This window comes from Heptranchias perlo, chromosome 9 (genome assembly GCF_035084215.1).
Source record: "Heptranchias perlo isolate sHepPer1 chromosome 9, sHepPer1.hap1, whole genome shotgun sequence".
Lineage (NCBI taxonomy): Eukaryota > Metazoa > Chordata > Chondrichthyes > Hexanchiformes > Hexanchidae > Heptranchias > Heptranchias perlo.
The window spans coordinates 59754310-59766976 of record NC_090333.1 but is presented as its reverse complement, the minus strand read 5'-3'; the positions used below and the strand labels follow the sequence as shown (position 1 = coordinate 59766976).

General features: G+C 42.2%; 1 protein-coding gene across 3 annotated transcripts in view; it reads left to right on the top strand.

Moving 5' to 3' along the window:
• Positions 1-10645: 10645 nt before the first annotated feature.
• The window catches only part of cdc14ab (cell division cycle 14Ab), a 128487-nt gene continuing 126465 nt past the window's right edge, over positions 10646-12667 (top strand). Inside the window, exons 1-3 of one of the 3 annotated variants that reach the window (XM_067990587.1) lie at positions 10646-11022; positions 11185-11275; positions 11660-11735. In XM_067990587.1, the coding sequence (XP_067846688.1) occupies positions 10977-11022; positions 11185-11275; positions 11660-11735 (213 nt within the window). In that variant the 5' untranslated portion in view covers positions 10646-10976. The remainder of the gene's footprint in view (positions 11023-11184; positions 11276-11659; positions 11736-12667) is intronic. The other 2 variants (XM_067990585.1, XM_067990586.1) reach the window with 2 other exon arrangements.

The window sequence follows — 12667 nt, the reverse complement described above, 5'->3', positions numbered from 1 at the left end:
ACATTTGAGTTTTGTGTCATTGACAAACTTTGAAATTGTAACCCTTGTACCCAAGTCCAGCCACATCACAGTATACTTCCCTCCAGTCTGAAAAACAACTGTTCACCACTACTCTCTGTTTGATGAGCTATACTGACCAGGATGATGGGTTCAACAATAACAACTTGCATTTAACATATTAAAAAGTCTGAAGGTGCTTCACACATGTGTAATTAGACAAAAATGGACATCAACCTAAGCAGGATAGATTGGGAAGATGTGGTTAAAGAGGTTTTTAAGGAGGGTCTAAAAGGGGAAGAGGACACAAATAACTTCCCAGAAATGCTAGGGAACCAAGGGCCTCATGAGAAGGAGGAATTAAAGGAAATTAGTATTAGTAAAAAAAATAGTGCTGGAGAAATTAATGGGACTGAAAGCTGATAAATCCCCAGGGACCTCATCATCTGCATCCCAGAGTACTAAAAGAGGTAGCCATGGAAATAGTGGATGCATTAGTTGTCATCTTCCAAAATTCTGTAGATTATGGAACAGTTCCTGCAGATTGGAGGGTGGCAAATGTAACCCCACTATTTTTAAAAAAAGGAGGGAGAGAAAACAGGGAACTACAGACCGGTTAGCCTAACATCAGTAGTAGGGAAAATGCTAGAGTCTATTATAAAGGATGTGATAACAGGACACTTAGAGAATATCAACGGGATTAGACAAAGTCAACATGGATTTATGAAAGGGAAATCATGTTTGACAAACCTACTGGAGTTTTTTGAGGATGTAACTGTAGAATAGATAAGGGAGAACCAGTGGATGTGGCTTATTTAGATTTTCAGAAGGCCTTTGATAAAGTCCCACATAAGAGGTTAGTGTGCAAAATTAAAGCACATGGGATTGGGGGTAATATACTGGCATAGATTGAAAATTGGTTAACAGACAGGAAACAGAGTAGGAATAAATGGGTCTTTTTCAGGGTGGCAGGCAGTGACTAATGGGGTACCACAGGGATCAGTGCTGGGCCCCAGCTATTCACAATATATATCAATGATTTGGATGAGGGAACCAAATGAAATGTTTCCAAGTTTGCTGATGACACAAAACTAGGTGGAGTCGTGAGGAGGATGCAAAGAGGCTTCAAGGCGATTTAGACAAGTTGAGTGAGTGAACAAATACATGGCAGATGCAGTATAATGTGGATAAATGTGAAGATACCCACTTCGGAAGGAAAAACAGAAAGCCAGAGTATTATTTAAATAGTGATAGATTGGGGAATGTTGATATACAAAGGGACTTGGGTGTCCCTGTACACCAGTCACTGAAAGCAGGTGCAGCAAGCAGTTAGGAAGGCAAATGGTATGTTGGCCTTCATTGCAAGAGGATTTGATTACAGGAGCAAGGATGTCTTACTGCAGTTATACAGGTCCTTGGTGAGACCACACCTGGAGTATTGTGTGCCGTTTTGGTCTCCTTACCTAAGAAAGGATATACTTGCCATAGAGGGAGTGCAGCAGACTGATCCTTAGGATGGCAGGACTGTCGTATGAGGAGAGATTGGGTCGACTCGGCCTGTATTCGCTCGAGTTTAGAAGAATGAGAGGGAATCTCATTGAAACATATAAAATTCTGACAGGGCTAGACAGACTGGATGCAGGGAGGATGTTTCCCCTGGCTAGGGAGTCCAGAATGAGGGGTCACAGTCTCAGGATACAGGGTAGGACATTTAGGACTGAGGTGAGGAGAAATTTCTTCACTCGGAGGGTGGTGAACCTGTGGAATTCTCTACCAAAGACGGCTGTGGAGGCCAAGTCACTGAATATATTTAAGAAGGAGCACAATAGATTTCTAGACACAAAAGGCATCAAGGGGTATGGGGAGAGAGCGGGAATATGGTATTAAGATAGAGGATCAGCCATGATCATGTTGAATGGTGGAGCAGGCTCGAAGGGCCGCATAGCCTATTCCTGCTCCTATTTTCTATGTTTCTATGAGTTTGAGGTTTTTAGGGAGGGAATTCCAGAGTGTGAGACCTAGGTGGCTGAAGACACAGCTGTCAATGGTGGGGCAAAGGCATAGGGATGCATAAGGGGCCGGAGGAACGCAGAGTTCTGGGGGGTGGGGTTGTTGGACTGGAGGAGCTTTGAGGGGTATAGCCATGAAGCAATTTAAATGCAAGGTTGAAAATTTAAATTTAAATTTAAAACTGCAGAATTGTTTTCAGTATACGACAATCTGACTTATTTTTAAATGTTCTCCCGAGTTTGTCCTTGTTTGATCCCAGCTGCACCCCTTGAAGCTGATTACAGTTTGATAACATCACTTGAGCTGCTTCTCAGTTACCTTGAGTCGCTGCCAGCAGCGGGCATCTTATTTATATATAATTGATCTGTACCATTATTTGTCTCCCCTGCTCAAAGACTTGTACAGCACAGTACACTAATCCACGGGAAATTATTGATGCTAGTGTCTATTTATAACGAGTTGTCAGTTGTGCCCTTCTGATTGGTGTGAAAGAATATTAAGCACTTGGCTGACGTTCAGACGAGTGCAATTTGCAGTGAGTTTAGATTTCACGGAATGGATGCCCGCGGTTATGTTTATTTGTTGCGAACCCCCACTTCGGTGTGCCTGTATCTCACAACTTTCACCCAAGCCTTTCTGCTCCCTACTTGTATGATTTTGGAATATGGCCGGTGTCTACTTCGCCAAAGCTAAGAGGTGGTGGAATGCTATTATTATGCGAGGTGGTCAATGGCCCAGGTGAGCTGGATTCAGCAGCCCCCGGGTGCGGGGGTCAGCGGCTACTCATTTGTTAGTTTCAAGGTACGTGGTTATAGGCGTGGAGACGTCACAAAGCCCCAGCTGGTGCTGAAACTCATCCCACCTGCAAGCTGCCAGGAACCCAAACCTTTCCCCTCTCCTAACGAAATCCAATGCAGCATGTTCACCTGATTTCACCCATACCGAAGCCCTAAAGCCTGCGAAGGGATGTCAAACCCTTCCAATTGGAATCACCGTCTTGATATGTGGAGTCCCGACCAGTGCAATCGATCCGCGGCAGACCGTGTTTGGTTTGTTGATATTGGGGGTAGGTTATTGAGGCTCTGCGAAGGCTGTTTCCTGATTGCCCACTCGGATGGGCGATGGAAGTTTGAAATTCATTCAATGGGGCCAAGTACATCTGTGCACGTTTTTTGTTTGTTAGAATACTAGGATATGTATCTACTTTTGGATAAGGTTAAGGTCGAATATTCTAATGCTGTGTTTACTAGGGATCCAAAAAAACTTTAATCTGTTATCTCAAATATATGGAAATATTAGTTTAACAAATGTCAATCTGAAAAAGATAGGTAAAAGATTACAGGGATGTTATTATAGCTGAAGGGTAGTCTGGGGAGGGGGTCACTACAGGTAACCATAACTTCTTCTCTGTACATGTAGGATACGAGGTGAAAGGTTTTGTCCTTTAGGCATTTATTCACTGAGTCGCTGTATGATTGAATAGTGCACAAGCGACAAAATTGTAAGTACTCTAACGTCCAACACCTTTCGTGGATACATACTGTACACGGAGCCCTCACCTGTATTCTTTATACTGCGTGTGATGGGATTTGGGGAAGAGAGAGAGGTGTGTATTACGGGAATTATGTGGAATGACGAGAGAAAGGACGTCAGTAACCTTCCATTGACGACACTAATCGTTCTGTATCTATACCGGTACCATTGTCATGGTAGCACGGAGATAATGGTGCCGTGTGACAAGTTGGGATCACTATTGGTGTGTGAATGAGGTAATTCAAATACTGATGTACTTGTACTACAGCCACAAATTAAAAGCCAGGCAGTGCCTCATTTATACTACTTCCTTCCAAATAGAATTCTTCCTCCCCGGTTAAAATTTAAAGGTCTAGCGAGTACAGATGGGAGTGCCTACACATTAAATCAACATTTTAAATCTCGACATTTTAAACCAATCCTGCATAATGTTTTTAAAAGTGCGCGAGAAAACCAAGGGATTACCTTTTAAAACCAGGTTTGACCTCGCACGGGAGTTGTATTGCATATGGTGTCAAACCCAGGTGATGTTAGGATGTAGGAGACAAGAGAGTAAGGATAATGGGTATGTACTCAAATTGACAGAATGTGACTAATGTTGTCCCCCAGGGATCTGTACTGAGGCCACAGTAAATAGTGTAGATGGGAGCAGAAAGTTGCAAAGGGACATTGATAGATTAATTGAGTGGGCAAAACTGTGGCAGACGGAGTTCAAAGTGGGAAAGTGCGAGGTCATCCACTTTGGACCTAGGAAAGGTAGATCTAGGAAAGGTAGATTTTCTAAATGGTAAGAATCTAGGAACTGTGAAGGATCAGAGAGGTTTAGGGGTCCAAGTACAGAAATCACTAAAAGCTAGTGGACAGGTACAAAAAATAATTTAGAAGGCTAATGGAATGTTGGCCTTCATCTCATGAGGGCTGAAACACAAAGGGAGGAAGTTATGTTACAGCTGTACAGAGCTCTGGTTAGAGCCTATCTGAAGTACTGCATTTAGTTCTGTACACTGCACCTCAGGAAGGATATATTGGCCTTGGAGGGGGTGCAGTGCAGATTCACCAGAATGATACTGGAGCCAAAAGGGTTAAATTATGAGGACAGGTTGCAAAGACCAGGCTTTATTCCCTTGAATATAGAAGATTATGGGATGATCTAATTGAAGTGTTTAAGATGATTAGAGGATTTGATAGGGTAGATAGAAAGAAACTATTTCCTCTGGTGGGAGAGTCCAGAACAAGGGGGCATAACCTTAAAATTAGAGTGAGGCCATTCAGCGGTGATGTCAGAAAACGCTTCTTCACACAAAAGGTAGAGGAACACTTTCCCCCCAAAAAGCAGATGAGGCTAGGTCAATTAAAAATTTCAAAACTGAGATTGATAGATTTTTGTTTGGCAAAAGTATTAAGGGTTACAGACCAAGATGGGTAGATGGAGTTAAGATACAGATCAGCCATGATCTAATTGCATGGCAGAACAAGCTAGAGGGGCTGAATGGCCTACCCCTAGTCCTATGATGTGAAACTGCTTCTTGTGGCAAGTCTTCCAGTGCTTCTCTGCCTGAATCAGGCTGGCTCTTATATTGCAACTTTATTTCTCTGAAACAGGCACTGAAGTTACACTAAAAATACACCGTTAGCCTTATGCAGCTACATAAAAGTATGTATCATGACTTAGATTCATATCCAATAAGTGTTAACAACAGGATTAGAGCCCTAATGAGGTTTATGTAAATCTAATCATAACATTCATATTGTATCTGGGAGATCTTTGCATATAGGTTGTCAGCAGTGCCCTTAACAATATCATCTGCCTCTTAAGTATGAGCAATTATTTGGCTGTCGGTCTCTGAGCCTGTTGCAAAGGTATGCTTTACACAATAGGTTCACCATGCCTAATGTTTACATTTGTGGACTGAAAGTTTTAATTGAGCCAATTATTGGGGTAAGTAGTGGAGGAGTCAGTTAACCTAATCATGCTGTATAATATGAATTTTAAAATACCAATCTCCATCTGCGCTGCGTTTATATTTAGATCAGGCCCATTGCTGCAGATAGACCGAAACCAGTGTGTTCTTTTTAAATGCCGATCTGCAATATAAAATTAATGTGCATATCATACTGATGAATACTCATGCACTATGAAGTAGCATTGTGAATTTTTCTTATTGTGTTTTTTGTAATGAAATCTCTCTTGCATCGTGTTGGCACATTATTCCGAATGGACACATCATTCTACACTCGTGAATGATTATCAGTTCCTAGCTGTGGGATGTACTGTAGACAATAACATTATAAATATTAAAATAGATATGGATGTCATCTTGAGTAGAATAGGAAATCTCAAAGTAGATGGGACTCCAAGTCCAGATGACATCCGTCTGAGGGCTTATTTCTGCAGGTGATGCTCTGGGTCAGTAATCCATTCCCCCAAAGGCAGTGAGGGGAAACGAAACAAAAATCAGTATAAAATCATCAAAGGACATGACTTATGAACTGAGGAAGGCAGCAGCTAAACTTAATATTAATCTAATTCTCAAAGCCTTCTGGTAGCCTGCACAAGGGCCCGTTATCCATACCTGACTCTGGACAATAACTGCCAACAGATTATTTTACTGTAGCTGGCATCATAGCTGAGCCCAATCCCGTTTTCAATTGAAGTCATTCTAGTGGGAGGCATTGATTAGGAACTGAAGTTCTGTGCTATTTGTTTTTCTTCATCGAACAGTAGATTATCGCACCTTACTTGGTAGAAAGTAAAGAAATGGCTGTAGTCTCACGGTCTTTTTGTATTCCCAGTACAATCTTCTGGTCTCTGTTCAAAACGGCCACTCGTCCTTGTTACTCAGTTGCCGGTGGCAGCGCCCTGTCCTACCACCTGGTATAAGAAGCAAGTAACCCTTTACTATTTTAGGCAAGGCTATTAGGGTTAGTACCGCGGCTCCAATGCGTATTCGTATATAAAATAAAGCATATATCATCTTCAATCTTTGGTAATAGTGAAATAGAGGGAGCCATTCCACGTATTGAAATAAATTGGAGCTCACAATTGGCTAGGGGTAAAAGTGCTGGAAATACACAGCTGGTCGATGATCATCTGTAAAGAGAAAAGAGAGGATAACGTTTAGGTTCTGCACCCGAAATCTGAACCCACTTTGTGTTTTGCAGCTATGAAAGGCTTTGCTGTGTGATTTCAATATATTCTTAGTTCGGATTCTCAGCATTTGAAGATTTTTTTTGTCACAGTTGGTTCGTTTTGTCTTATGTCTGTGAGTGCTGTTAAACTGTCTGAACTCATTAGGGTCCAAGGACTCTTTACACTGTTTACCCCTTTGGCGTCATTTACTGTGCTGCGGTTCCATTCTGGTTATAAATTGTTTTTTCACCCATCAAAAGCGCATAGGTTGTGTTACTGAATTGAAAGCAGAATTATTTTCTCACTTTCTGTTGTAAAAACAGCGTTAATAAGAAATGCCCTAAGCAGTAAAAGTAGCAAATTTTGAAACTAGTTGCATGTAATCCAGTGTAGGATTGTTAAGAACGTCGTTGGAACAAAAGGCCTAGTTTCTCGCACGTGGCCATTTTAAGGAATCTTACAACACCAGGTTATAGTCCAACAGTTTTATTTGAAAATCACAAGCTTTCGGAGCTTACCTTCTTCGTCAGGTGAGTGAGAATTCACCTGACGAAGGGGATAATCTCCGAAAGCTTGTGATTTTAAAATAAAATTGTTGGACTATAACCTGGTGTTGTAAGATTCCTTACATTTGTCCACCCCAGTCCATCACCGGCATCTCCACATCACACTTTAATAGCCGCTTGAATGAGGTACCAGAGGGTTGCTGGCGACTGTGGGCCCTACCGTAGCAAAGTAAGACGAGGAGAGGGGAAAATTAGAAAATGAAATTAGCACATGAAACGCATAAACATGGTAGGGAAGCTTTTCCCGTCACTTTAGCAATTGTAATAAAATTAAGTTTTGACGGAATTCTCAATGATACTTAGTGTCTTCAATAGAATCCATATTTATCAGCTAATTTTCACAGTATCTGTCTGGATAAGAAAATCAATCACTTTGAAAATCCTGCAGTACAGATAAAGTGTTAGCTTTGTAGTTCTTTGTAGGTCTGAATTCCTTGCTTGGCTACAGTTCCATGAATACCTAAGCCAAATGTTTTTTTTCAGACGTCAACCTTGCCAGAATATTCAATCACGGAGTGCATTATTGTTGAAGCTGATCTTGTCCTCACTTGATATCTTATACACACGCATTTTTAACAGGGAACATTGGATGATAATAAGGGTGCAGGATCCATGACTGATTTTTTCCCTCCCTATCCCAGGATGCTCAGGCTAATTGTGTCCATATCTCTGCCCCAGTTGGGAGAAACAAAACGGGCCGCTGGATCACTATCGCCTCTTTTGCGCTACCGCCGGAGACTAATTTAATACCCTCGTGGATTCTTGTTCTTTTGTGGCCTCTCTGGACAGGAGATTTGGCAGTTTTTGCCCTGACTCCTTCCCCATCCGGGGGTCGGCCAATACCGTTGCCTACCACCCTCCCAATAATGGATTCTTATCGGAAGATCCCATGCTGTGCATGGACGAACATTGTTTCCCATGCGAATAGCTACTGGAAATTTGCAGCAAGGTAATTAATTACCTATTGTCCCAGATTGTTATGGATAAGTTTCCATGACTAGATCATTGCACGCTGCTGCAGTGTCTGGAATACTAATTCCCATAGCAAAGAAATTTCTCTGGTCAATAAGTTCTTCATAATAAACCAATCCCCTTTATCTTGACACCCAGTCTGTCTTCCTCTGACAACGTGACAGCAAGGATGCTGGACCGTTTGTGGATTAACCCTTAAAATTCCTGAACCTGAGTTCATATCAGAAACTAGTTACAACTTAAACCAAAAAACCCTGCTCGATCAAATAGTCAATAATCCCAGTCATGAGAATTGTCCTATTTTTCTCTCTCCATTCGGTCCCTTCTCTCCTGTTTCCATTCCCATTTAAAACATATACTGCTAGAGGATGATGGGACAGGTCAACTCTCAAGCCGCTGCCAATGCTGCTTTTTGGCAATAGTTTGGTGAAACAATTTATTGCTTTGAACATCTCCAAAGTCTTTAACAGGGTCTACCACCCTGAATTTATATTAGTATGAACCTTTATCCTCTTGTTCTACTTTTATAATTTACTTTGAAGTAATATTCTGGATTTGCCTTTTCTGTATATACCTCTAAGATTACCTGTTGGTATACTCGTTTCAAGGTTGAAAAGTTAACGTTTCTCCCACCTTTCCTCATAACTTGGATCTCTAACACTGGTGAGCAGCCTTATGGCTCTTCACTGCACTGCCTCCAATGTTTCCCTTATATATTGGTGACTAGAACTGGACACAATATTCAAGATGCTCATGATCACTGTCAATTGCACTCAAACCTCATTCTTTGTGTCTTGGTATTCTGAGATAAATTCCTTTGGATTTGTTTTTGATTCCTTTTAGCTTGTTTTAGGATGGCCACCTCATTTATGACAGTCATTAATTCTGCATGGGTTATCACTACTTAGGGAGAGCATGTACCCCTTGTCCCCAGTTGTGAATATTTGGAAGAAATAATCAATGCTAATATAAACTATCTTGTGCTTATCCTATTTCAGCCCCATTTACATCTTTAAATTCTCACCTCTTCTCTGACTGTCTTACTGTTAAAACTACTGCAAAAAGTTATTCCTTGCCCTTTGAGCTAATTAATTGCACTTAATCCTTCATCTATTGGCATTCTTGATCTGTATCGCCTCTGATCTTAAATGGAACTCCCACATCTCCATTGCTAAAGCTGCCTCCAATATGCTCAATCTTCTCTTTTTTGTGCAAAATGCTTCCCCTTCTCCCCCTCCTCCCCACAAAGAACTTGGTTCTTTATAAAGTCCAAGTCTGCCCAAGATTTTAGTAATCTGGGAGGCTTTTCTAAAAACCCTTCTCAGGATCCTGGACAGCTCATAAAGCAGTCTAGCTTCTCTCTCTGGTGTTTCTGGTTTCTTTCTCAATCCTACCATGGGCCAGAACCCCTGGTAGGTTGAATTGCAGGTTTTATTATTGTGCTGCTACAACATACATAGAATCTACAGATCTGTATTCCCAGATTTCCCATTTCATTTCTTACCTTCCATTGAATAAGTGGCCTCCTTGTTCATCCTACCAAGATGAACCACCATCTTACACTTTGCTATATTGAATTTAATTTGCAATTTATTTACCAACTCTACAATTCTGTTTATGTCTTCCTTTATTTTGGTGCAGCCATTATTAGCAACACCCCCACAACTTGGTATCACCTGCACATTTCAACGCCATACCTCAAATTTTTGAGTCCAAACTATTTATGTATATCGTAAACAACATTGGTACCAGCAGGACACCACTTCCCACTTTCTGCCAGCCGGAGAAACTTCCCTTAATTCCCACCCTCTGTGTTTTGTAGCCATCTTTAGATCTATTCTGCTACCTGGCCCCTGACTCCACCTTTGACACGAGTCTCTTATAGGGCACCTTATCAAAGGTGTTCTGACAGTCCATGTATACTACATCCACTGCATTGCCTTCTCTTTGTTATTTCTTCTGAATGCAATAAGGTTAGGTAAAGTTGAACTTCCTTTTGAAACCCTTGCTGACAATTTTTTATTATCTTAGTCTCTAGATGTTTTGTTATTTGATCTTTTATCAAAGACGTTCTGCCTCAGCAACTAGTTCTGGGCAGTTGCTCTGCGTTTTGGCTGGCTAAGTTACTGGTTTGGGAGCTGGTTCTAGACTGGTGCCTGAATCGGGGGCGATCCTGTTTCTGATAAAACTCGTCCTAATTCAAGAGCCAGGAAGGTCGCTGGTCCTGGGTTAGTGCCATGATGCGACGCCCCCTGCAGGTGAACCAGCGCCAGTGTTGCGTTGCCCCGCCCTTTTCTTCAAGTTTTCCGTTCTGATGATTGGCTGACCGATTGCCATAGTAACGATAGGCGGCTGGCATGTGACTTGCTGTTGACTGTGTTGTGGGGATCGCGGCGCGCGGAGTGGCCTGAGTTGGCGTCGAAGGCGAAGAGTCGAGTCGCGGCGGGTGGTGGGGCGGGGGCTGGGTGTCAAGGACAGGCCGCTGGGCACCGCACGGGACTACTTTTTAGTTGGGAAGAAGCCGCGGGGCCGGAGCGGGAGCGGGAGCACCGTTGTCCTGTTGGGACTACGGTTCCCGCTTAGGAAGGTTTGAAATTGGAACCGTTCCGGGCGCGCGCGCTCTCTTTCCCCTCCCTCCCACGGGGCGCGCATCCTCATTATCTTGATCCTCTTCCCGGTGCACGCGCACCCCCTCTGGCCCAAGTGCACGCGCACCACATGTACGCGCACCGCCTCCGCTTCTCCCCCCCTCCCGCGCGCTGTTTAAAATGGCCGAGGAGCAGGACCTGATCAGCGCGTCCGAGTTTAGCAAAGGTGAGTGTTGGCTCCGTGGGAATCGGCTGAGTGCCACTAGTGTTGGCAGCGGTTGGGCTTGGTGGTGGGCGATGCGGGGGACCGGGACTGCGCTCTGCTGTTGGTACTGGTTTAATTTTTTTTTCTTCTTTTCCCCTCCAATTTCTTAATTTTATTTTTTAGATCGTTTGTATTTCGCAACTCTGAGAAACAAGCCGAAAAGCACCGTCAATACACATTACTTCTGCACTGACGAGGAACTCGTTTACGAAAAGTAAGTTTCTGGTAATAATGACGGGAGTTCAAAAAAGTTGGAGGCGTTGTGAAGGTGCTCCTGTAATTACACCGTGTACAGCACAGAACAGCAGGGTTGTTAATGGGCTTAAAGGGGTTCAGGTGAAAGCAGAAACGCCAGGAGCACAGCTTAGTGTATTAATATCTTATCCTGAGATATGTTGTCTTTGATTATCTGATGATGATGATGTGTCTCTCTCTCTCGCTCTCACACATTGAACCTTTAAATATTAAAAGTATTCTGCGTTGTTTTGCCTGCCTGGCTTCTCTGATCGAAATACTACATTTGACGAGAAACGATATTGAATATTTTTTTCTTTGGCTCTCGTTCATGTATAGTTACATTAATTGTGCAACTTTTCAGTTTCTATGCAGATTTTGGACCACTCAACTTGGCACAACTGTATCGGTATTGTTGCAAACTTAACAAGAAATTGAAAGTAAGTACTATGGAAAATCAGTTATTTTATTGTATCTAATTAAGGTGGAATCAGTGTTTAGTTTTCCACCTATGACAAAGGTATGGAAAAACTGGGGAGAAACCATAATGCTGCAAGTGCTACAGTAATAATTTTGTCTGAATGTGGTCACAGTGTTGTATTTATAAGAGAACCTCCAATGAACTATATCCCAGCAAATAAAGAACTAGCATTTTTATAACATTGCTCAAGTTTTTAAAAAGAAAGTGAAATAATTTGGGATGAAGGAATAAACTGAAGGCATGGTTAAAGAGATGTGTTGTTGAAGGTGGGAAGTGATGGTGAGCCAAAGTGATTTTGGGAATGAAGGAGAAGGGCATAATGTCTGAAATATCAGCCTCCTATTGTGTAATACTATTGAGTATTATCTGCAATTGGGGGAATGGTGGTTGTGACTGGGATGTATGGCGAGAGAATATTATCCAAATAAGGTGGGCCAAGATGAGGGATTTGAAGCTTGGGTGATGTGTGGTGGGGGGAAGAAAGAGTGATATTGGGGTTAGGATTATGGTTAGTTGAAATTTGTGAAAGGTGGAGGTGTGATGACAATGGTGTCAAAGGCAACGGAGAGGTTAAAAATGAGTAGAGTCAATGAACTGTGGTCTTAGTCACACGGGACTTCAACTAGGATGTTCATGTGGGTGGCAGGTGAGAGGAGAGGGTGCTGATTAATGAGTTTTGGGACTTGTCAGATTTTGGATACTGCTGTCCTTTCAACCAATCTGATCTCAGAACCAAATTATTACTGATTTTGGTTCAGTAACAAAATTGACTAAATAAATTGCAACACATTTTCTGTGATCCAGCTGACATGATGGTTCCTCACCCAATCTACTATATACCCATAAAAAAATTATTAAAATGTAATCACAAACTTTGCCCTCTCACCTTTT